Source organism: Leguminivora glycinivorella, chromosome 12 (assembly GCF_023078275.1).
Source record: "Leguminivora glycinivorella isolate SPB_JAAS2020 chromosome 12, LegGlyc_1.1, whole genome shotgun sequence".
NCBI classification, from domain to species: domain Eukaryota; kingdom Metazoa; phylum Arthropoda; class Insecta; order Lepidoptera; family Tortricidae; genus Leguminivora; species Leguminivora glycinivorella.
This window is the reverse complement of record NC_062982.1, coordinates 15,883,618-15,908,697: the sequence shown is the minus strand read 5'-3', so window position 1 is coordinate 15,908,697 and position 25,080 is coordinate 15,883,618. Positions and strand designations below refer to the sequence as shown.

The following is a 25,080-nucleotide window of genomic DNA, read 5'->3' as shown; positions in this document are numbered from 1 at the left end:
TAGGTGTATTTATTTATTAAACTTTAACTAAGATATTTCTTTATTCTGGAGGACGAATAATAAGATGTTGGTGACGGGCGGACAGGTGTATATGTATTTCTTTTCAATACATTTGACAAGTTTAGGGAAAGGCAGCCTTACATAGAAGTTCCTAACAATCCTAACATAGTCTTTAGTATGTATTGTAACCTTATCAATCAATCAATCCAACAATAATGAGCAATAATATAGATTACCTTTACTTTATTTTCTTTGTACTTCTTGTCACGTTTAAAATTTTATAATTTTGTGTAAAAGAAATAATGTTATTAAGTAGTTAATTGTTTAATCAATTACCTACTAAAATCATACAAAACATACATTTGTAAAATTGGTATTCTGCGGTTCATGTATGTTGTAGTCCTGAGGCACCCCAGAGGTGCAAAGGGCCTTCACAAGCTCGCTCCACGCCTTCCTATCTTCAGCAACCCTTGTGGCCTCGCTCCAGCTCAAACCAGCCGCTCCTAGCTCATTTTCGACGGACCGCTTCCATGAGTGGACAGGGCGCCCGGGGCCACGGCTTGCATTCTGCCGTGCCGTTTCCAGTCGAGAGCAATGTTCGCGTTATTTCTTTCCCCTCTCCGAAGAGTGTGTCCAGTCCATCTCCATTTTCGTGTCGCGATTTCCTCGTCAATGGGTGTTTGCTGGCATATACTCCACAGGTCTTGATTTCGGATAGTGTTTGGCCAGAAAACGCGAAGGATCGACCTCAGGGACTTGTTGACGAATACTTGGAGCTTTTTCGTTAGGTTCATGTACCTAATTATAGTGTTAAACAACTACTCTTTGCACGAATCGATGTATCAACAATGACATTTTCTAATGTTCCTGTTCTCTGCAATTAACTTATTTTCATGTTTATCTTTATTTTATAAATGTTAAAACTTCTTTATTTTTATGACGAAAATAATTAAGTAGTGCAAATACTACTCACCTGCGATAAGATTATATCGATCTTTTCATTTTCACCAGTGTTCAAATTTCTAACCGGAAAGTAAATATCAAATAATCTATTGATTTGACGTTAAAGATTAGATTGCGGGACTGAACAACGCTTATCAATGTCGTCAATGTCAGTCTGTTAGTATAGCTCAAATCAAATACAGTTTTAGTGCAATATAAATATTTCATTTGTGATGGACACGTATAAGAAAAATGAACCCACAAGTCCCACAAGTACACTAACAAAGAGGCATTTCGCTTCAATACATTCAAAAATACAAAACAAATATGAAGAAATGCAGAAGAGACTAGAAAAGTCTAAATCTGTTGATTCGCTGACTGGTCTGAATGAGAGTTTCGTTTTTGTGCAAGCTCATACGTTTGAAGAAAATTCAGAATATGAAAGGGATGGAATAAAACATGAAGATAAAAAGCCACCTGATACTTTTAAAGTTATTGTGGAGGAAGTCTCAGTAAATGCTTCTTCACAACAAGATGTGAATGGAACATATGAAGTGTCATATTCTGAAGCATTTGAGGAAACAGAAAGAAAAATCTGTAATTTTTTCGACGGACACTATGACAACAGCCTGACCGCAAGTCTTGAGTCGTAAGTAAACAGTTAAAATTGGCATTTTCCTTTTGTACCTACTTTAAATAAATAAGTTTTTGTGTTAATAAAATTAATAAATAAATCATATAAATGTTGAATATTTATAGTTTAAACACATTGAATGCCGAAAGCACGGAGTACGAAGAGTCGCTGCCGCCGCCCTCGCCGCCGGTGCACAAAATAACAATACGTGATAGAATCGGATCTCGAATAGCAGCTGTTAAGGAAAGACGAAGAGAGAAAACTAAGAAAAAAGAGGCTAAAGAAAAAATGGAAAAGGTGATTTGAAAAATTAGCTTTTATTAATTATTTAAATAATCATCAAGTCATTTCATGAGGATAAGTTTCTGAGATATGAATTATGCTATTATTGGCTCACGCTTTTCCAATTAATGAATGAACGAATGACTTTGTTTGTTTATACCAATTCGTAAAGTAAGGTACACTTGACGTGACCAATGATGCTTCATTGGTACTTCGACAGTTCCTTCTATTTTCATTTTTTGTATGTTTTTATTACACATTCAAATGTTGATATTTCTAAAAAAATGTGTCACAATTTTTAAAAAGTTCAAAATAATTTTATATTGACAGTTCTTCTATACGAAAATGAACTATTTCATTCGGTATCTTATTGGGCGCGATAAATATACGTAATAAATTACGATCATTGTTCAAAAGCTTCCTTCATTTTCTGCACATAATAAGACAATTTTAAAACAAACGTATTTTTAAATAAATAATAACTGGCTGAAAATAAGCTGTCTTAGTGTCCTGTGTGTAACCTGCATTTGTTTTAGTTGATTCTGAGTAACACAACAAAACAAGAGACAAAAATCGTCAAAAAGACCAAAGTGGGTACGGTTACCATTGCGCTCATCGAGGCCACTGGCTTTGAAAGAGATATCACGGAGGAAAAGACACGTATGCTGTTTTGCCGATTTCGGTAAGTGTGCACAAATTAATACGGAAACTGAGAGGGTTGAAATAATTGATGAATTTCCAAGATTTACACCTAATAATATTTAATAATAATTCATATATTTGTTTGACTTGATGTACAAATGAAGATTTGTTCGGAATGTGTTGAATTATACTGGGTGTTAGGTACACCAGCACCAGCGAATGAAAACTTCAAACACATCATAGGTGTCGATCATTATATCAATCAACTTTTATAATTACGTAATCGCGAAAAAAAAGTGTCAGCTACATAACATATTTTTTAATACAGTTGCTCAAAAAGTGCCCGTTTTTTGGCTGTTTAGCGTGCGAGAAGTTGTATTTTACGAACTAGTGCGTAAAAAGTATATACGTTCCATTTTACGACTACTTACCGAGCTGTTTTCATATTAGTCTAGTTTACTAAGACAGAATAAAACTATAAACATACTATTAAGTGATTAATATTTAAAACGTTAATATTTCATATGTAATTGTTTACTTTTAGTCATACTAAACATAATTTATAAAATGGTTTATACTTTGAAAAATCGGTCATAATGAGTCGTGTAAACAAAACATGATTGGAACGAAACGCGTCTTCTACTGTCAAAGTAGAGGCGTCTACCATGTTTTAACTTAATGCACGTTCAAAAAACCTCAATATGTTACGCGATTTGTCATAATTATTTTACGTTATTTGCAATACGTCGGGGCATAAATGGATCGATTAAATTAAAATGTAGTTGTACATTAAACAATCGTCCCAAATCGTAAATGTTTATGTTTTTATGGCACCCAATGAAATAAATTATGTTAGATGAATAGCAAACTCGAAAATATGCACGCAAGTTTAAAAGCTTCAAAAATACGCCTTTGAATTGTCAAATAATCCGTCAATGTCCATGGGAAAATTGATAGTTCGGATTGTTTTATTTCGTTGTAAGTAAAGTAGTAGTGTTTTTTCGCAACTGTATTAAAAAACGTCGTTCGTCACACGTGCGAGAATGTCATTCTTCTCGCACTTATAACGAAATGTACTATTTACTGGCTGCAGTGGCTGCCCTTCATATTTTAATTGAAGTGTAATTTTTTTCGTGATTTCAGGATTGTTTAGATAATAAAATTGACTCAGTAGCATCAACGACATATTTAATTACTTCATAAATTATTGTAGGTTAGTTTTTGTTGTACGTAATTTATCACGTTCGGTATAATTATTTTCACTTTTTTTTATTATTATTTTGGGCATATTTGAGATGAAACCGTTAGAAAATTTAAAATAATTACTTTTACATCACTGACATTCGATGACGGGTGTCAAATAGTAATCCTTGCCAGTAAAAGAAATTAGTTCAGCTGAAAATCCGCAACACGGCGAGGGTCAAATAAAAACTTGTCAGGCTATAATTAACTAAGCATATTTGTTTTATTTAGGTTAGGCTCAGAAAAGTATAAATCTAAACCAATAAAAAGCCAATCATCATCAGTCAAATGGCAGGAATTATTCAACATTAACTTGTTCGACGAAAATATGCTGGAAATCTCATTATGGGACAAGGAGATATTTCTCGGAAGGTAACTTGTTTCGCGAGCGAATATAATAGAAGGGAAAATATTTATGATGGTATACGTCAAAAATGATTGTGACGAATAACAGGAAGTATGGAATTGTAATTTTTCAGGAGCGACATAGATCTGTCAGAAACTGAGAGGGAAAAGACCCACAAAATGCGTTTGGATTTGAAAGAGGGCTCGAACGTCCAATTATTCATTCTGCTCACTATAAGCGGGGTGATTCCGAAAAATATCGCTTTAGACATGGAGGAGTACGAGAGGCAAAGGAAACGAAAAATGCGTAAACGTGTAAATAAAAAATACTCTTAATATTACATATTTGCTTTCAATTTAATACAGAATTAGGTATTTGTAAGGCGCGAACGATTAAAATCTATTTGCGCAAATCAAAATACTACTCGTGTTATATCAAAGCACAACTTTAGACTTTAAAACTTTTTTGTCCTTTGCTGATCTTTTTGATTTTGAGCATGAAGAATAATTTTGACTTTCATAACTTACCTCAGTAATCATGTTGACATGTGTAGGTTAGCCATTTACAATGTAATACTATGAAATAATTAAATCTAAATTAAACTCAACTAAAAACTGTAAAATGTTTCAGGCCTGGTTTGGACTAAGAGATGACTATACCGACGTTGGTAGTTTATCAGTGTTCGTATACGGTGGAAAAGGATTAGCCGCAACCGATTCCTACTGCGTTTTACAACTGAACAATGACAGACTTCAAACACCTACTGAATTCAAGACCAACGAACCTAATTGGATGAAAATATTTACATTGTCAGTATGGTTTTTACCTTTCTATTATTGAAGTGATTTCCAATATTGTCAAGAATTCATGATCCTAAGACATGTATCTTGGCTGTAACATAAGTATTTGCAAGTAAAAGCTTTTTGCCATCAACGATAGCGCACAGATTTGTCAAATCTAGCTTGACTTTATGGCGAGTCAACAAGGCGTGAGTCTTTGTGGTGTCCAGAAAAATGCCTGTGCAAGGCTTAAGCAAAGGTCATAATTCCATTGAAGTTTGTTTAACATTTTAAACAATGCACAGTGATTGTAGCCGAATGCACAAACGCTCACGAAACGCCTACGATAATATCTATTTCGTAGCTATCTATCTCTATCGGTCTTGCGTATTGGCACGACAGAGCCAGACAACCTTTCTGCGGCATTTCGATTTCTTTTCGCGTCGCAGAAATGCCATTCGGCTTCGGGGCCAGGGCTATCAAAATCGCTGTTTACTTAGCTTGAAATGCATCTGTGTTCGCATGCATAATGTGGCAAGAGAAACAGAATTCCAATTATTTCTTTTTGCAAAAATTACCGCCAAAAAAGTTGCTAGCCTATAGACTTTATTCTCAAATTCTAAATCGAAATTGCATCCTTCAAATACAACTGTGAAGTAAAATTCAAATTACAAATGATTAAAATATTGACCAATTTCAGCACAGTAACGGATATTACATCAATCCTAGAAGTCACCATTTTTGAAGAAAAGAAGACTGAAATAGTTGGAATGATATCAGTTCCTCTATTAAAAATAAATAATGGAGAAAAAAAATGGTACGCCCTTAAGGACAGCACGCAAAGAGAGAGAGCTAAAGGAACTAATCCGAGAATACTTTTGGAAATGAAAGTGACATGGAACCTTGTAAGTAATTGAATATTATCACAGTCATTCTTATTTAGTAGTGAATGTCTGTCTATTTGAAATGAAATTAAATTATTCTCGGTATTTATTTTCATCCTCTATATATAAAAATAAAATATAAAAACATTTACAAAACAATATAAAAACATAAATAAACATTGTAAGGCGGGATGGCGTTTGGCGAAGTGAAGAGAAAGCCGAGTGTACGAATCTAGACTTTATTGACAAGGTTACAAGTTAGTGATACCTCACTGAACCTGCATGACCCAGCAAAGGTGGATGCAAGCATGGCTAGGTAGGTTTACTTAAGGTAATGGCGCCTATTAACGTGGTATTAAGGAAGATTTCAAAAGATACCAAAAAATTAAGGGTATCAAAGCTCATTAACGACCACAAATATTTTTTTTATGGAAGAGTATTTATTGAACTATTAGTTTTGAAGAGTTTTAGGATCATTTTAGTTTATTATATGTCATAAAATGATTATTGAAGCCAACATACCTAAATTTTCTATTACCGTGGTAATGAACAGGCTGCAGTTCTATTAACGCGAATTGAGATTTCATTACCGAGGGTATGAATGACAGTGTTTTTCTGCCATCGGTAAATAGAAACCCATCTCAAAATTCGGAGCTTAATACCGACGGTTGAATATACAAATTATGACAAATACATATACCAATACTATCCTCCTTTATGAATACCCACAGAAAACTCAGTTTCACCTAAGAAATCTGTACTTACGGTACACTAAATGTCATATTTTGATACAAGACTAATATGTCGCTCGGTAATAGATACTTCTATAGGAACCCATTACCGACCCAAACAAATATTGCATGGATCGGTAATAGATTCTTATATATTCTATTACCGAGGGTTATCTGATCGTACCATCGGTAATAGGCATAAATTGGAGTATTATAAAATCTAATTCCGACCCATAAAAACAAAGTCATACAGATGTATTTTCATTACAAATCAAAATAAAATATTGCAACCTTATATTAAAACCAAGTTTACATAACTGGTAAGTAAGCATCAGACTTTATGTCAATGTTTATAAAAAATTGACAAATTAACGGTTTTCATAGAAACTACGAAATCAGTCATGAAGTTTTTGCTAAAAAATAAGGTTTTGTTGAATAATTTTCATACCGCGTAAATAGTTCTTTGATAGCGTGAATAGATCAAGATTGAAACAACTGTAAGACATTATATAACTGATCACATATACTTAAAATAAAGCAAAAAGAACTAATATCACTACTTTAACTATTACTGTGGTATACCACAGTAATAGAATCTACTCACGAAATGGCGCCTTTCACCGCTGTCTTTTAATTTCCACTTTAAACACATTTCCAGGCTAAACAATACGTAAAAAGTACTCAGAAGTCATGTAGAAAACTATAAACAATAATTTGAAATGCATAACTTTCACCTGTTTGCCATAATTATTACGTAAACTACTAAATGAGATTGGAGTTCACTTAGGTTTAGCGTCACACGTCAGTATTACACAACCTCTTCTCGCGGCCCCGTGGCAAAAACTGTCAAATAGCGAGCGTCTTCTTTCATTCACACTCTCTATCGTCTATATGTGCGTTAGTCAACTAAACAGGCTTCCTTTGTGTGAGTAACTTTTTTTAAGAAATTGGTCGGTTTGCCTATAAAATGCGTATTTGCAAATGCGGCGGTAATGGACGTCGATTTCGATACCCGCGTTGATAGCCGCCGTTACCTTAGCTAGAAGACACTCGTATGCTTAAGACGGTCCCCCGTTTGAATGCCCTTGCTCGATCGCGCTGCTTCCCCTCCCCGCACCCCTGTTATACGATACGTCGATCGAGATTCAAGACCACCATACGTAACAAGTCGCCATCTAGGAGGAGTTGCTTGTACTAGATCGCAATACTATAAGCTACTAGCGCCAGGAGTTGCCTGTACGAATGTATGGGTACTAATACACTTTAATGCTATAAATATGCAAATTTTTTTTTAACGAGACAAACTACTAAACATATTATAAACGGAAATAAATGCAGTAAACTAAAGAAAAGTGACCAAGGCCTTCAGTTACCCGCGGCTGGAATGCTGTCGTATTATGGAAAATTTTTTTTGTCAATAATCAATATGAATGTTGTTGTATTGACGTATCATAAAATTACCTTTAAACTCGAACCAGAGGGCCCTGTGGCATCATCAATGACCGTATCGATAACCGGAACAAAATGTATCTAAATTATCATTAGATCATTCCTGTTTTAGTACTAAAACAAATTGTTTATTTCACAATGTATAATGTGAAATGTAGTAGCGCATTTTGGCCAGTAGTCATAAGCAGAGTTTGGCACTGTGGTTTGTAACGCCGCTTACTGACAGAGTGTAGTACTAGTATGGTCTGGGTTCGATTCTGGCCTGAGGAATATTTTTTTGGTTTTTATTTTTTTCAAAACCGACAAGTTTCTACATTATAAAGGTTTATATCTCCCGTTTACAATATTTATGGCAAGATTCATTGTTTTGTATGTTTTTCCTGATGTAAATTAATTGTAAGTTCACATAAAAAGTATCTTTTTTTGCAATAAAACAGAACGCGTAGCAATAAATATAGGTAACTATTATATGCATGTGCCTTGTGTTTGGGGTTGCGTTGCGACTTGCGAGTTGCGAGGTAGGTAGTCCGCAGCGCCGAGCCGGCGAAAGACTGCATACAGGCAGACTGCATATTTAGCACGCACAGTACAACTCAAGTACCTATAAGTTACATTTTGAATAACGAGACATTTTAAAATTATATGATAATTATTACGATCAAAGATTCGACCTACCATAGAAACGTTGAATTTTGTTACAAATATCATACAGGGAACCAAACTATACAGGCAGTAATTTTTATAACAAGCAATATTTTCTGCACATGGGCTGCCGGCTGGCTGTGTGAAAAAAAGAATAGAACATCAAAATTCATCATCAATTTTGTTTATTACTTATGTACATTTTAAATCTTCGATTCTGTCTTCAAAACACTCTTCTCTCTCTAACGCTCCTCTCTCACGAGGCTATTCAAATGAAGCGCCACTGACGGGTCTCTATTGGTTCCCATAATTTTTTAAGTCCGATTTTTACTATCCATAACGTTTTTCGTCATAATTTTTCTTAGTCATATTATCACTAGTCATAAAATTAAACGTCAGAAATTGTAGTTCTGATTTTTGAAAGTCATAAGTATTGTTAGTCATAAAATTTATTAGCCATAATAATCAAAGGCCATAGATGTACAAATCCATAATGTTGAAGGAAATAAACTTACTCGGAATAATTGATCTAAGGGAGTCATAATGATTAACACTTTCGAAACCGGGCTCTACGCGGCGGTACGACATTTTCGCTACATACGGGGAAACCCATGTAATCGGCTACGCTTCTACGAGCGGTGTGCCCGACAGTCGGGTTCTTGGTAGCGAAAGTGTTAATAACCGGGTTACCCTCATCTGGTAGAATAATTTTAGTCCGAAACACACTTCGCATAACATGTTTCGCAGAAACACTTTCAGTCGAATGGTAATTTTGCAGAAAATTTAGTTGGCATTATTACTACCATGCATAAGACACATTTGGCAGAATATTGTTTTACAGAACATTACTTTGGTCGACTTTGATTTAGCATAATTGTATGTACCATAATAATCTTATAGCATAATATTACATTAGCAGAATTATTACACGCTATCATAAGAGAAAAACTGCCCCAGAGTCACCGTTAGGTACGACGACGAGCGAAGCGAGGAGGAGTGTTAGGTATCTTGCATCCCCAACACATCCAACTCGCTATCAAATAGCAAATTGCAACTTTATGCCACCTAAATATTATGCACAAATATTATCTGCAAAAGTAATGTTCGACTAGAAGACTATTATGGTCATCAACATTATGACAACAGATGATTCGGTATTACAAAAATCTGCGAAATGATTTATGCCAAAGCATATTCTGCGTAAGGTGTTTCTGCCAAACATGACTTCTGCCAAGAACTATTATACGAATAAAAAATGAAAACAGTAAAAAAAAGTACACAATCAGATTTATTTTCTGTGTAATATCGCTAATAACTGATCGCATCTGAGTGCACCACAAAGTTAATCTAACAAAGTTTTCGGTTAACTATTTTGCTGTTAGCGAAAAGTGGGATAATGTACTTTATCTCATGATTTTTATAAGATATGAATACGATCGTATTTTTTTTTATCTATGTACATAATTACTATTTGATGCTTAATAATAATACCCAATAAAATATCAAAAAGGACGAGTTATTGAATTATGTCCAGGGTACCTTACTTTTACTCCACTACAATGAGTAGACGGAGCCCCGCTACTCGGGGCTCCTATTTCCGCTCTAAGGAATCAAAGGAAACTAACAACCTACCCGAGGAATAGGGTTACTATAATTTTTTTCTGTGTAATTATTTGTATGCCTGAAATATAATATACTTTAGGAATTTTAGACATTAAATCTATATGCAGAAAAATCAGTAGGGCTTCAAAATATTTATACTATTCTACATACGCTTTTTGCGTTGTACTTTCCTCGCTATAAATAGTGGAGGGAAAAAGTTTCGTGTTACAAACGGGTGCAAATGTATTTACTTTTCGTGTGTTGAAAAACTCGCCAAGTTCAACTTTGCACCCTTGTATAACAAATAACTATTACTTATTAGCTTTTATCTACGCCTTACTTTTATTTGATTCTATTGATGATTTATATTGCTTAAAAGGATGTATATCTAGATTCCTAAAGTTTTTTCTTCGATTTTTAGATCGCCTAATATTTTTTGGCATAATGATCATTTGGCCTAATTTAAATGTCCTAATATTGTTTCGCCTAACGCCGTTAAAACCCACTTTTTTAGAAGCGATTCGGATTTGTGTGAGGTCATGGTTCTAACCTAACCTAAACCTACCTTTCTAACAGCGAATCGGTTCTGGGTAATGTCATTTTTGGGGCAAAATTTAAATTATGCCAAATGATCGTTAGGCCAAAAGAGCGTTAGGCATTTCATAATTCGGCCAAATGAGTTAGGCCAAGTGATTTTCGAACAAACGTCATTAGGAATGTAGAGGTAGTCCCTGCTTAAAATTATCAAAATGGGTAATTATTCGCAGTATCCAATGCCTGGAAAAGGGGTGACACCACCTCCGAACCGAATCAATGTACAATATATTTAATCATGGGATAACGGTAAGCAAAAAAATAACATAGTGCAATACATATTAGGTTTCTTTGAGTTTGAAAGTATTTTTTTTTTTTTTAATCAATGATACATACTAAAACTATATTAAATTTACTGTAATTTTGTTCTTTATACTCACTCCCTATCGGCAATAGTTCCGGAGATATGGCCTTTGAAAAAAAAAACGAACCACTGACTGTCGACCACTTCACCCTACACACACAGCGCGCACAGGCGAGGCGGACGAAGCACAAAGTTCAGTCGCGTACCATCTGAATAGTCTCGTGAGAGAGGAGTGTTTTGGATGGATGTATATCTAGATTCCTAAAGCTTTTTCTTCGATTTTTAGATCGCCTAATATTTATTGGCATAATGATCATTTGGCCTAATTTAAATGTCCTAATATTGTTTCACCTAACGCCGTTAAAACCCACTTTTTAGAAGCAATTCGGATTTGTGTGAGGTCACGGTTCTAACCTAACCTAAACCTACCTTTCTAACAGCGAATCGGTTCTGGGTAATGTCATTTTTGGGGCAAAATTTAAATTATGCCAAATGATCGCTAGGCCAAAAGAGCGTTAGGCATTTCATAATTCGGCCAAATGAGTTAGGCCAAGTGATTTTCGAACAAACGTCATTAGGAATGTAGAGGTAGTCCCTTTTGGATACAGAATGGAAGGATTAAAGTGTATAAACAAACACGATGTAAAAATTGTTCTTGAATAAATAAGCTGAAACTGAAACTATATAAAATTTAACGAAATATAATATTACATTTTCAGGTTCCATTATTTTTTAACATATTACTTGTTATAAAAATTACAGCCTGTACAATTTGGCACAATATTTTTAACTAAAAATGAATAATATTTGTGATAAAATTCTATGGTAGGTACCGTATCTTTGATCGTAATAATTATATAATTTTAAAATATTTCCTTATTCTAACGGAAACTACGAACACCTATCTACAAATTTAGATTTTTGTTAGTTGCGGCATACGGTACGTATTATGGTCACGTTATAATATAAAAAATAATTCAAATTTATTTATATATCACCTTTCCTTGTTACCTATATCATTCCGTGCTATGTGCGCGAAGCCGCGAGCTAAAACCTACCTGCAGGGGTTGCAAGGTCAACGACCCCACCCGAGCGCGCGCGCCGGCTCGCAGTAGGTACTGTGCAGCTGTGGGTACAAGCTCGTTTACAAGGCACATGCATTTTAGCTTGTGTGTATTTTATATAAAATAATTATGTATTCATTTTCATATTTATTTATTACTTTTTTTTACACAGCCAGCACATGTAAAAAAAAAAAACTATACAGGCTTCCTGTATAATATTTGTCACAAAATTCAACGTTTGTATAAACTTTTACATATATATGAAGCTTCAAATAATTTTCATCAGCGAGAAAATACGAAACAATGAATTTTGCCATAAATATTGTAACTTTGTTTGTCAGGATCGTAGTAAATGGAAATCCGTGATCTCTGCCTACCCCTCTGGGAAACAGGCGTGATTGTATGTATGTATGTATGTATGTATGTATGTAATATTGTAACCGGGAGATATTATAACCTTTATAACGTAGAAACTAATCGTTTTTGAAAAAAAAAAAACACAAAAAGATATCCCACTGCCCGGGCTCGAAACCAGGACCGCATTGATCAGTGAGAGCCGTAAGCGGCGATGAAACCCACACGGCCAAATTCTACTTGCGACTGACGGGCAAAATTCGCCAATACATGTCACATAGTACATTGTGAAATAATTTGTTTTTGTCCTAAAACAGGAATTATGTAATGTACACTTGTAATAATGAAATGATCATTTAATTTCATTTTGTTTCGCTTCTCTATTCTAAGAAAAAAAATGGCTCTAGCCCCCGTCCGAGAGCCGGCAGGCAACTGACGCGCGGTGCGCGGCGCGTTCTAGGGTAGCCCCTTAAGCAAAGGTTAACCTTTCGTATGCGTCTGTCAAAAAATTGTCATTAATATATTAGTCATAATAACTACATGTTAAAGTTGAAACAATATGGAGCAGATCTGCTCCTAAGCATACGAGAGGTTAAGGCATAGAGCGTGCAGTAAGCTAGTTCCTACTGTGAGAGTACAACGATACTCGGTCGACGCCGGGGGGTCATGTTTCTACGTTGACCAAACGTTCGCGTGTTCTATCTTCCTGATGCTCTGTGTGTGGGCGACATCTATTGGTGCACGTGGGAACTAAACGGCTGATCGATGCGCTCGATGCGGTTGTGCGGGGTGCGCGCTGTGCGTGAGCGTGTGGCCTGAGTAAAGCACCGCAGTTACAACAGATGGCGCACCCGTGGTCGTTTGGTGTCGTTCTCGTTACAACATATTATAAAAAACCTAACCTAGGGTGCCGCCAGCAGCGGGGCAGCCGGGCAGGGCCCAAGCTGCCGGTGGTTAGGGCTGCAGAGAGAGGAACCGTCGGACTATCCGCACCGTGTCCAAGATCACCGCCTTCTGCACCTGGCCCTTGATCCAGCCACCTAGCGAGAGTCTCTTAAGATGTTGGTCGAGACTCTTCGCTATGAGACCGTTCGCTGAAACGACTATCGGAACAATGATCGTTGAATCAACATCCCACATGGCGGTTATCTCGTGAGCCAAGTCTAGGTACTTACTGGTCCTTCTCGGCTAAATGAAATTATCTATTATTACGCACAGTTTTAAGTACAGAAAGAACAGTACAAGTACAGAAAGGTGGAATCTTATACTTTTAAACGAGCAATTCTTGTTTATTTATTTATTTATTTATTTATATATACCGACGATCTCGGAAACCGCTCTAACGATTTCGCTGAAATTTGTTATGTGGGGGTTTTCGGGGGTAAAAAATCGATCTAGTGTAGCCTTAGATCCCGGAAAATGCGAATTTTCGAGTTTTCATGAGTTTTTCTTTCGCGTTAGTAAACGTAAAATATGGTCGTTAATTCGCCGCGCACGCATCGATTCCGCTTAGCTCAATCGTACGAGGTCAGTCTAATGTACGCAGATAGATCGTAAGCTGGGTCCACACTTGTGACAATTTGCCGAACATTATCCCGGGACCGTATGTCAGTACCGTTAATGTGGACGTCTTTTGTTACGCGAACAATTTGTTACAACCTGCAGTACGGCACAATCCATTTCGAACACTGGAAGAAACTCCCGGTCACAGGATAACTGGCCGGACAATGTATGGAATTACGATCTACAATCCAGGCCCAATGTGGACGCTGATCTGTGTACTGTCACGCATTAAAGTTACGTGTTTCGAGCCGATCCATCGAAAGTCGGTTTTCTTCAAAGGATGTTCGCTATTGTCCGCGTGACCAGGACACGTCCACACTTGCATTTTTGACACGTGTCGAATTACGCCATATGACACAGATACAGACATGGGACAGACACGGGATAGAAGTGGATTACGTCAAGACGTGTCCTGGCGATACGTCCACTACGTCTCTCGCAGTAGGCTAGTTTCCTACTAGTCAAATCAGCTTCTTTTTAACTGTCAAAATGATTTGCTAATATGGAATTACTATGAAATACCGAGGAGTGACGTCACAGTCAATTCATTTACTTTATATACAATACAATACAATACAATACAATACAATACAATACAATACAATACAATACAATACAATGCAATGCAAACAATGCAATGCAATGCAACACAATACAATACAACACAATACAATACAATACAATACAATACAATACAATACAATACAATACAATACAATACAATACTCTTTATTGCACACCTCACATAGTTTACAAGTAATACACAAGAAACAAAACAAATTAAACAGAGGTAACAACAGGCGGTCTTATCGCTTAAGAGCGATCTCTTCCATTGGGTACTGGAGTTAATATAATCAGAATATATGGTAGGTGGCTCTAAGAAATATGAGAAGTAGAATATATATCTTTCTCTTTGAGTTATTAAATACAAAATAATGTTTAAACATACCTACTGTCCATATTTTTCTTCTGATTATGTGGTGCTTTAAATTGTTTGGCAACCTGTCACTGCATTGCATAAAATATTTTAGTTTTTAAGTACTTATAGGAAACTAGCCTATTGTTGGAAGGAAGAATAACAATCGCGTGTGCCATGCCACGCAGCAGTCCAGTTCGCCACCATGCGTCTACACTTGTAACATTTCGTCGTTACTCATGGACTGTGACCGTGTCAGCACAACCTAGATCGTCCACATTTAGCGTAACATGTTCTGTCCGATGCCACGTAGTCCGGTCCGTCGCCATGTCACAAGTGTGGACCCAGCTGTAGGTTTCAAGCTTTCAGAAATCTAAAATAACACTTCCCACGACATTTTTGGCTAAATTGTGTGGTATTGGCGTATTATTAACGTCGTTTGCAGGAGATTAAATAATTATCTGTTAAAGTAATTAATTGCTAAAGCAAAACACAGTAGGTTATTATAATTTATAACCGATAGCAATATTTACCGATAGATGGTAATTAGTTCTAAAATTATCCTCCCGAATCTGTGCAAAAAATTAATAATATTTATGAATGTGAAGGTTGTCTGGAAGAGATCGCTATTTAGTGATAAGACCGCCTGTTGTCTACCGTAGTTAATTAAAGTTATGTGCTTTTTTAAATGTAATTTTGTTTTGTTTATATTGGTGAACAATAAAGAATATTTGTATTGTATTGTATTGTACAGACAACCAATCTGAATCCTAGGCCACTGTAGAACTCTTTCATAGTAAAGTAGTTTCCCAGGCGCGGTGAGCGGTTTCACCCTTACGTTGTCGACCTGCCTTTCATTCGTACGAAGAGGTTTGCCTCTTCTTTCCTAATGCCGTATGCTTGTTTGCCACCGACGTAGTATAAAAAAAAAGTGCTAATATTTCAAAAAGTGCTATTGTCCTTTTTTTTTTCAAAATTGTCCATATCACTTTTTTTGGATCTGAAAATTTTTATGTGGTTTCCACTCAGAATCGCGAGCTCCTTAAACCCTAATAAGAGACAAAAAAAGTGTCCCAAGGTTTATTTCCATTCCGTTGCCATTTTTTCATACACTTTGTATGGCGGTGATGGAATGGAAGGTTTGAAAAATGTATGGAATTCATGGGACATTTTTTTCTCCTCCTCCGGCATCAGACCTCGCGATTCTGATTATAAATCGCGTAAAAAATACCAACCACAAAAAAGTGGGGTGGACAACTTTGAAAAAAAAATGGCCGTAATTCTCTTCATGAGATGTCCTTTTCGTTTTGGCGTTCGTTTTAACGACACCCGGCACAGCATATCTATGTTGTTGTTTTATTATTATTATTCTCTTTATTCATTTCAATTCTTAGGCTAGGCTTTTTTATAATATGATTATAAAAGTAAAATACAAAACCACATACAAAACAATACAAAATATATAAACACATTATTATTATTATTATTTATGTTTTCAGCCGAGGGCTGCTATTCGAGTCATCAATCCGAAAGAAGAAGTATATCTGGAGCCAACGGAGAAGTTAGACAGGCACATTTTTGCAAGAAATCTATCGCGAGCCAAAGCAGTAGGTGAATGGATAGTGGACGCTTCCAAAGTTGTAAAGTAATTCATTTTTACTTTATATTAAACTAGCTTTTTGCCGCGGCTTCGCCCGCGTACTAAAAGTAATCTTATTCAAACGTTGAACTTTGGACCCCCATTTCATCCCCTTGGGATGTGAATTTTGAAAAATCCTTTGTTAGTGCTTCTCTCCACCTTATAAGGAACCTCCGTGCCAAATTTAGAATCTCTAGGACCAGCGGCTTCGGCTGTACGTTGATATGTCAGTCAGTCGGTCAGTTTCTTCTGTTATATATTTAGACTAGAAATTGAAATAGATATTATACACGAAAGAAAAACCGACAAGGCTCACTGGTGGCCGAACCGGGAATCGAACCCGGATCTTCAGCTTACGCGGCTAACGTCATTATACTAGACCACCCGCCCGCCGTGGTACCCGACGAAATTTCTCTAGTGTATGACTGTATGTTATCTCTGGGGGGTTACCATGAAGTGCTAAAGCCGTTCAGTTTAGGTTCAGAGAGAGGGACGGAGCTATGGAACTGCTATAGCTTCGTCCCTTTCTCTCAACCTAAACTGAACGGCTTTAGCACTTCATGGTAACCCCCCTGATATTGCTAGGCGCCTGTTACAATAGCCTCTCTGCGAGGGAGTTTATACATTAAATTGTTATAGCTTTTTTCACTGTCTACAAGCTTTCATATTCGGCGTACTTATGTACGAACTTACCGCTCACAAAGTACCTACCTACATCAAAACTGAAATATTTGTCTGTTCATGCTTTTTTCTACAGAGTTTTATTTAGTCACCTGGAACTGTCTCGTACATTTTGACTTTCTGAGCATTTTGAGATTGGTCCCGTAGTAAAAATTGCGCAATATGTCATTGTTTCTAATTAACACAAGTCAAATTATATTCTATTGAAAATATTTCAACGTGCCAGAAAAAGTCACCAAGGAAGATACTTGGTGACTTTTTCTTTCATATGTGTAATTTATTTCGGTTTTAATGTCATTGTTTATCCTATATATTTTATTGCAAGTGATTTAATTTTTAATAAACAACCTTTACAATGTAGATTATCGCTTTAAGTTTATGTAATTAACACAAAAACAATATTATTATAGAAATTTCATGCTTAATTAACGTCACAAAACTGACAGTGAGTTAATTTTTGTTTACAACTTCCGCTAATTGGGGGGTCCCAAATTCTTAAAATGCCCAATTAAAAAAAAATTAACCTACTATTGAAGTTTTATAATACTTTTGTCATTACAGGACCTGTTTTGAATGGGAATCCAGGATTTGGAACATACTGGCGCTAGTAGTGTGGCTCATCATGTGTTCCATCTTCAGGGTCTGGATGCTACCGATGCTGTTCCTCTTGCCGTTCATTTGGTATCGCCCTGAGAACTACTTCTTGTTCCGCTGTAAGTTTTCATTTTTTATTTTCTTTGTCTGCACCATTGAAATGTTGGAAGCTGTGCTTTATGATACCTACATTCCTAATTTCATAGATACTTATAGATATATTTTAAAAATGTTTTACAGTTAATGTCTCCCGTACTCAATAACTAATATTGCTACTAAACACTTTTTTGGTTTATCTTACCTAATTGAATATTTTTCACATCTACTCTAAGGTTAACTGGAACCCTTAAACCTCTTTGTACTTCTATTGCTGTAAATTGTATGTACAATATGTACATAAATCTGTTGTACACAATAAAATGTTTATACTAGTAATACCAAAGAAGATCGAGTATTATAGAGAGTTACTGTCGAAGTAAAATGTGTAATCACAGTGAATAGACTGCCATCTCTTGACACAGGCTTAAAACTTTTAAACCTCAGTTTTGACAATTTGGCCCATATTCTTAGCTTGATAAGCTTGATGTGTTTTAAAATGTCAAATATTAATATTAGCGCCATCTAGCTGAGCGTACCAAAAGGTGTAATGCCATCTAGCCATCTAAGCCACCGTACATTTTTCTGTATGGTACTGAGGTACATTTTTTTCTATACGGAGTATATCTGTCTATACGGAGTACTATCTATACGGAGTACTATTTTTGATAAACTGATAAAATGAAACAATCTTATGTTACCTAATCTCTATTTGCCTTATGTAAGTAAGTATATTGGATATCAACTCCTTGATGTCATGATGATTTTTTAATTATTGATATCGCGGGGTCTTTCTACATCATCTTTATTTCAAATATTTATTACTGTAGGTACCGCTTCAAATAAATAAATAAATAAAACATTCATTTCAAGCCAAAAGTTAAAAGAAACTATTAAAAAACTAATCAAAAACAAACAATTATTCTCAATAATAATCAATTTAGTTTAACATAACATATTTACATAATTTTCTTTACAATATTTTAGTTCGTATCGTACCTATTTGAGAACGTATTGGCTTAATTACAGACGCTTCATAAATTACGAACCAAATGATACGTGATTTAGGCGAACCAGTGCCATATTCTGGCAAAATAGTTTAATATTCTAATTTCATACAATAAACACTTCAAATTAATCTCCCTTGTTTATTACCTCACTAAATAAACCAATAAACCCCGCTTTACGAAGCGTTGCAAATTTTCAATGATCAGTTGAAATTATTCATTCAGCGATTTCTTACTAATAACTACCCCAAACTCCTATCAACCCTGTAATTTTAACCGAAAATCAACCTTGTCTTAAGCATAATGTAATTCAAATTTATATAAAAGTATTAGATATATCTGAGGTATACTAAATTATTGATTTACCTTCCGCAAACGGCCGATTATGCGTCCATTTTGATAAATTCACCCGCCATCGCCACGGAAATGACATCTGCTGTCTAACATCTAAACTATACAATTTATCTTTTCATTTGTAAATCAATTTGTATTTATGGTGATTGGATTTTCGATAAAAAACAATTTTGGGAATGAACTGATCATTTAAAATGAATAGGCGTTTCATATCAGCAAAATGGATGCGTTCATAGGAGATACTCGTATGTCTCTGTATTTTTGAACGTGTTTCTTTAAGGAGCGTACTGAGATTACTGTGCTAGGGCACAGTCATCAATTTGTGTAATGAAATAATATCGTATTTTTAGGGTTCCGTACCTCAAAAGGAAAAAACGGAACCCTTATAGGATCACTTTGTTGTCCGTCTGTCCGTCCGTCCGTCCGTCTGTCAAGACCCTTTTTCTCAGGAACGCGTGGAGGTATGAAGCTGAAATTTATATCAATTACTCAGGTCTACTGTCCCTTGAAGCTGTGAAAAAATCAAACTTCTAAGCCAACGCAATCAAAAGATACAGCCGTTTATGCCGCAAATTTTCGACACTTGCAAGGGAATCAAAACCTACAGGGTGCTTCCCGTGAACTCAGAATCTTGAAATTTGGTACGAAGCAACGTCTTATAGCATAGATAAAGGAAAAATTACGAAAACCATAAATTTTTAGTTACATCACATAATATATATTTTTTTAATAATTGTAAACCTTGCAGGTTTGTACGGAACCCTCGGTGCGCGAGTCCGACTCGCACTTGGCCGGTTTTTTATTTATAACTGCAAAATATCCAGATTTTTAATAGGCAGTGTGCAAAGACTGTTACGATATCGCCTCCTGTTTGTTTTTGGAATTATTAATATCTATAAAAATTTACCTGACATTCCCTTATAATATCTTGTAAGCAAATAACCGAATAAGTTATTTATTTTCTGTTAACTGAAAACTGAAAATATATTTTCTTTTTCAGGGAGGAGGTATTTTGAAGACGACAATAGGTCAATAACCTCAGATGATAAAATTGAAAAGGTCAGTTCATGATTGATTGATATTAGTTACCAACAACAATGATGAAAGGCAACTTTTTGTTTTCGTATCGCTGTAAAAAAGATGTCACACATTGTCAGTCGGACATCAGACTGGTTTTGACACTGTAAAAAATGCAGTTGTAGATGTCGTTTACCTTATTTGTCAAAGCCATTTAATTTAAAATTATTTTCGAATACAATACTTTTAGATAAAACATAATCTACCTTTATTCAATCGGTAATGAAATATATGACATTTTCAAGTTTATCGTACCACAATGTCGATATCAGTAACCATTTAAAATGTCCTTATGTTTGAAAATTTGTATATGTTGCTACGATACCAATCATTTATTCTTACATAAATATATTATAACAGAATCTTACATACTATAGGTTCTTTAAAAACCTACCATTACCCCTGGGCCCTGGCCCAGTTTGCATCTGGGACAGCGACATCTTTTAGGAATTTGTATAACAAGCTAACAAACAATAAATATTCGGTACATATCGCCTCAATCAGCGTCAATGTGGTACATTTTACCTAAAAACGGCTCATATGACTAACGAGTGTTTTAACTTCTTGCCGCCCAATGTAGGTACAATCAGATGTACATTTGGTTTCAATGGAATTTTAACTTTCATGTAAACAAATAAAGTATAATTTCTTTTGTTTCTAAAATTTTTCGAACAAATGAAATTCAACTCAATTTCAAGTAAAACTAGAATCAAAATTGATTAGCAAAAATTTTGTATGGTGGGCGTTACGAGGTTAAAACTACACCATGCACTATCGTTTGTTTTACAGACATCGGCGACATCGATAATGCAAAAAATAAACTCTTTGCAAGAAATGGTACAGTCAGTACAGAACACCATCGGCAAACTCGCTAGTTACGGCGAGAGCGTAAAGAAGTAAGAAATAATCTGTAATAGTTATTTGTTATACAAGGGGGCAAAGTTGTATTTTAACGCCGAGTGTGGAATTGAAAAACTAGCAAGTGAAAGGATTCTATAGTTGAACCACGAGCGAAGTGAGTGGTTCGAGAATAGAATCCTGAACTTGCGAGTTTTTTAACACACGAGAAGTAAAATACATTTGCACCCGAGTGTAACACAAAACTTTTCCCCTCACTATAGCGAGGAAAGCAAAAACGCAAAAAAAACGCGTTTATCACTGCTTCCACAGGTGGTAAAACATCTTCATCACTAGATTCACCCACTTTTATCAGTTTTAAAGCAGAAAATTTGGCTATATTCAAGGTCAAATTACTTTACCCACTAGTGGATAAAATGTGTTTTTACCCGCTGGTATTAAAGGATAAAACACGTGTTTCCGAGCTAGTGAGGGGAAAACAATATTTCGTCACTACTTTGAAAGAAACTCGTATCTTCTTTTTTTGTCAAGCTCCCGATAATTCGTCGCAATTACATACATCATGGTTACTCGTTAATAATTGTCCATATCATATCCCAGTCAAAACACTTAATGTACATTTTGATTTGTTTCAGTTTGTACAATTTTACTGTGCCATTCCTGAGTTTTCTGTCCATTACCATCATAATGGTAATATCTTTGGTGATGTTCCTCGTTCCTGTCAATTACATCTTCATGCTGTGGGGTAAGTCACAACTATTTTCTTTTTCTTTTTTTTTTTTACTATATAACTATTTCTCCTGTACGTACGCACTTACCTCAACATAGGGGCCGTTCAACAATTATGTAAACATATTTATTACAATGTACGTGCCTAATATGTAGGTACAAAAAATCAATCAATTTAAAAAATTAAACTTACATTAGTCACATCTAATTTTTAATCCAACATGATTAATTTGTTATCTTTTTATTGCACTTTTATCAATTTACAACCGATACATACAGTAGATTTAAGCTTTTAACAAATTATAATCTAAAATTTATCAATATGGATAAACACTCGGATGTAAGCCCAATGGAGCTGCAATCCTCAAAATTAATAGATTATTGTTTTACTTCACAATAAAATAATACTTACACCACAATTACGTATGAATTCCTTTATAAATCATGCATATGTAAAGTTGCCTTATTGCATATTTTTGCCTGCGGCTTCGCTCGCGTTAGAAAGAGACAAAAAGTAGCCTATTATGTCACTCTCGATCCCTTCAACTATCTCCACTTAAAAAATCGTCAATTCGTCGCTACGTTTTGCCATGAAAGACCGACAAACAAACAGACACACAACACTTTCCCATTTATAATATTAGTATGGATGTTATTACAGTTTTAAAACAAACTCAACCACAACGGAACGAAACATAGCTAGCGCAACAAACATTTTGTTTTTGTTTTGACCCGCATAAAATCTGTGAATTTTTGACCTCGTCCAATACCTGCTTACGCGTCTCGCGTTTTGTTATATGAAACAGACTGCAAAAAAATTGCTGCCAGCCTATGCTAGCGCTACCTAGAAAATATTTAGATCAAACAACTCTATTTCAATGTTTACTTTTCAGGTGTACACAAGTTTACAAGAAAAATCCTCCGCCCGAACAGAATACCTAATAATGAAATACTAGACTTACTATCTCGGGTGCCTGACGATGAGACTTTGGTAAGTAACATTAATTACCTAGCCGCTTAGAATTATTTTGCTTGATATTAGTAATTTGGGTAGATTCTTTTTTATCGATTTTTTATAGTTTCCGTGGCACGAACTTATTTCATAAATTATAACGCCTGATGTAAATTATAGACAATACGAGTAAGTTTGAGTGAAATGCCTGAATCAAGTAACAGGCGATGCCTAATATTCTTATTTTCTGGTTGAAACATTTTGCCCTTTAGTAAAAAGGATCAGAACTATCTTATTTTATGTCCTTCTCTGTGACTAAAACTATCTATCTAAAATGTAAGGTAGGTATAGCAAGGTAATTTCGACTGGGGGTCAAAAGCAACTGATATTTTTTTCCATGTTTTACAATGCATTATCAAATTGATCAGTTATGATTGTCCCCCAGTCGATATTTGCCCCGCTGTACCTTACCAAATTTTAAATGAATCGGTTTAGCGGTTAAGCATGACCACACACAGACAGATACACTTTGACATTTGATGATATTAACCATATAAACTGAGCCTGCAACTTTGATTTCATAGACGAACGTTGTTAAAAAGGGTTCCTTTTGTACCTTTTTGGTACGGAACCCTAAAAATGCAGAAATTGTAGTGATAATTGTTTTTTTTACAGCTTGATTGTGAAGAATTACCGTTAGAAGAAATATCGGAAGATGTGGTCAATTGACGAATGACAACTCTAGATCTGTTTTTTTTAATATTTTATTTTACCTGTAAATAACTAGCTACTAAGACAGCAATTTGATATGTGAGTATTTCAATTTATTAGTTACAGTAATCATTTGTACGAGTACTTAATCTATTCAGTTAAATTTATGCAACAAAAAACTGATTGATGAATTTTTATTGCACCTTTTTGAAGCCTTGCCTAGCTAACAGATGATGTTTTATACCTACCTAATAATTACTTTTTCACCAACCGGTAAAGGTTTTCTTTGCTATTCGAAAACAGATAGCAAAATTTCATTTTATCCACAAGAGTGCAAAGTAATTTCATACAAATTTTAACTTGATGTCTTAAGCTTGCTGGTAGAATTGACCTATAAATGATGATTTTGAATCATAAATATTGAATTTATCTATCGATTTTGTTTAGTTTGATATTTTATAGTCAGCATTGTGTTCTTGTTGGTGTGGTGAAACATTTTGTGTTTACTCGGTGGCAAACCTTCGTGCCTTGAAACCCTCGCAACGCTCAAAATTCCACGTTTTTAACCACTCGCTATGTTCGCGGTTCAATATTGGAATTTTTCGTTAGCTCGGGTATCATTGGCACGTGTGGTTAAACAACAACTTTGCCCCCTTGTAAAACAAATTATTAGTTACTATTATATATTAAGTAAACTTTACTTTACCTTTTATAGAGCACCGGTTTCAATATGTACACTATATCTGGATCACCGGATTCAGTGGTGCTGCTGGTATAAAATCGGTCTGAGTAGACCTTCCCACAATTTCAAATTAGTGGTAAATAGCGTTTACTGATTTTGGATAAAACATACACGTAATATTAACAAAAGTATTAGGTACATTCATCTCAAATCACTAACTATTTATGATTAACTAGCTTTTGCCCGCGGCTTCGCTCGCGTTAAATTCGAAAATTGTCTGAAAACTTCCAGTTTCCATTTTAGGGAAGTGGTGTTGGAAAGAGACAAAAAGTAGCCTATGTCACTCTCCATCCCTTCAACTATCTCCACTTAAATAATGTCAATTCGTCGCTCCGTTTTGCCGTGAAAGACGGACAAACAAACAGACACACACACTTTCCCATTTATAATATTAGTATGGACAAATAAACAGACACGCACACAAATGAAAAGTAGCTTGTTGTTTGAACCAAAGAGCACGTAGGCGCTATTTTTGAACGAACATGAAAACTGGTTGTATTTTCTCCCATTTATAATACATATTAGTATGAATTTCAACGCCGCTGCCAGTGGAGCCAAATACATTCTCACAAGTGAGTTGACCACCGCCCGCTAGGTAAACGATTCAGTAGTACAATATGCAAAGCCGCCGTGTGCATATTGTTTGAGAGTACGTCCAATTGACATATGG

The 25,080-nt window shown here is 35.4% G+C and overlaps 1 protein-coding gene across 3 annotated transcripts; it reads left to right on the top strand.

The window, feature by feature from the left end:
* Positions 1-1,123: 1,123 nt before the first annotated feature.
* Positions 1,124-23,851, top strand: LOC125232057 (multiple C2 and transmembrane domain-containing protein-like). 3 transcript variants are annotated; one of them, XM_048137671.1, is made up of 14 exons: positions 1,124-1,591; positions 1,702-1,873; positions 2,395-2,540; positions 3,974-4,114; positions 4,222-4,402; positions 4,719-4,897; positions 5,568-5,772; positions 16,470-16,615; positions 17,930-18,003; positions 20,342-20,400; positions 21,208-21,314; positions 21,912-22,021; positions 22,899-22,996; positions 23,633-23,851. In XM_048137671.1, the coding sequence occupies exons 1-14, from the start codon at positions 1,176-1,178 to the stop codon at positions 23,684-23,686; spliced, it is 2,088 nt and encodes a 695-aa protein (XP_047993628.1). In that variant the 5' UTR covers positions 1,124-1,175; the 3' UTR covers positions 23,687-23,851. The 3 variants fall into 3 exon arrangements, with proteins under 3 accessions (XP_047993628.1, XP_047993627.1, XP_047993629.1); XM_048137670.1 differs by having other exon boundaries at positions 17,852-18,003; XM_048137672.1 differs by lacking the exons at positions 1,124-1,591; positions 1,702-1,873 and adding an exon at positions 3,644-3,713 and having other exon boundaries at positions 2,489-2,540; positions 17,852-18,003.
* Positions 23,852-25,080: the final 1,229 nt, after the last annotated feature.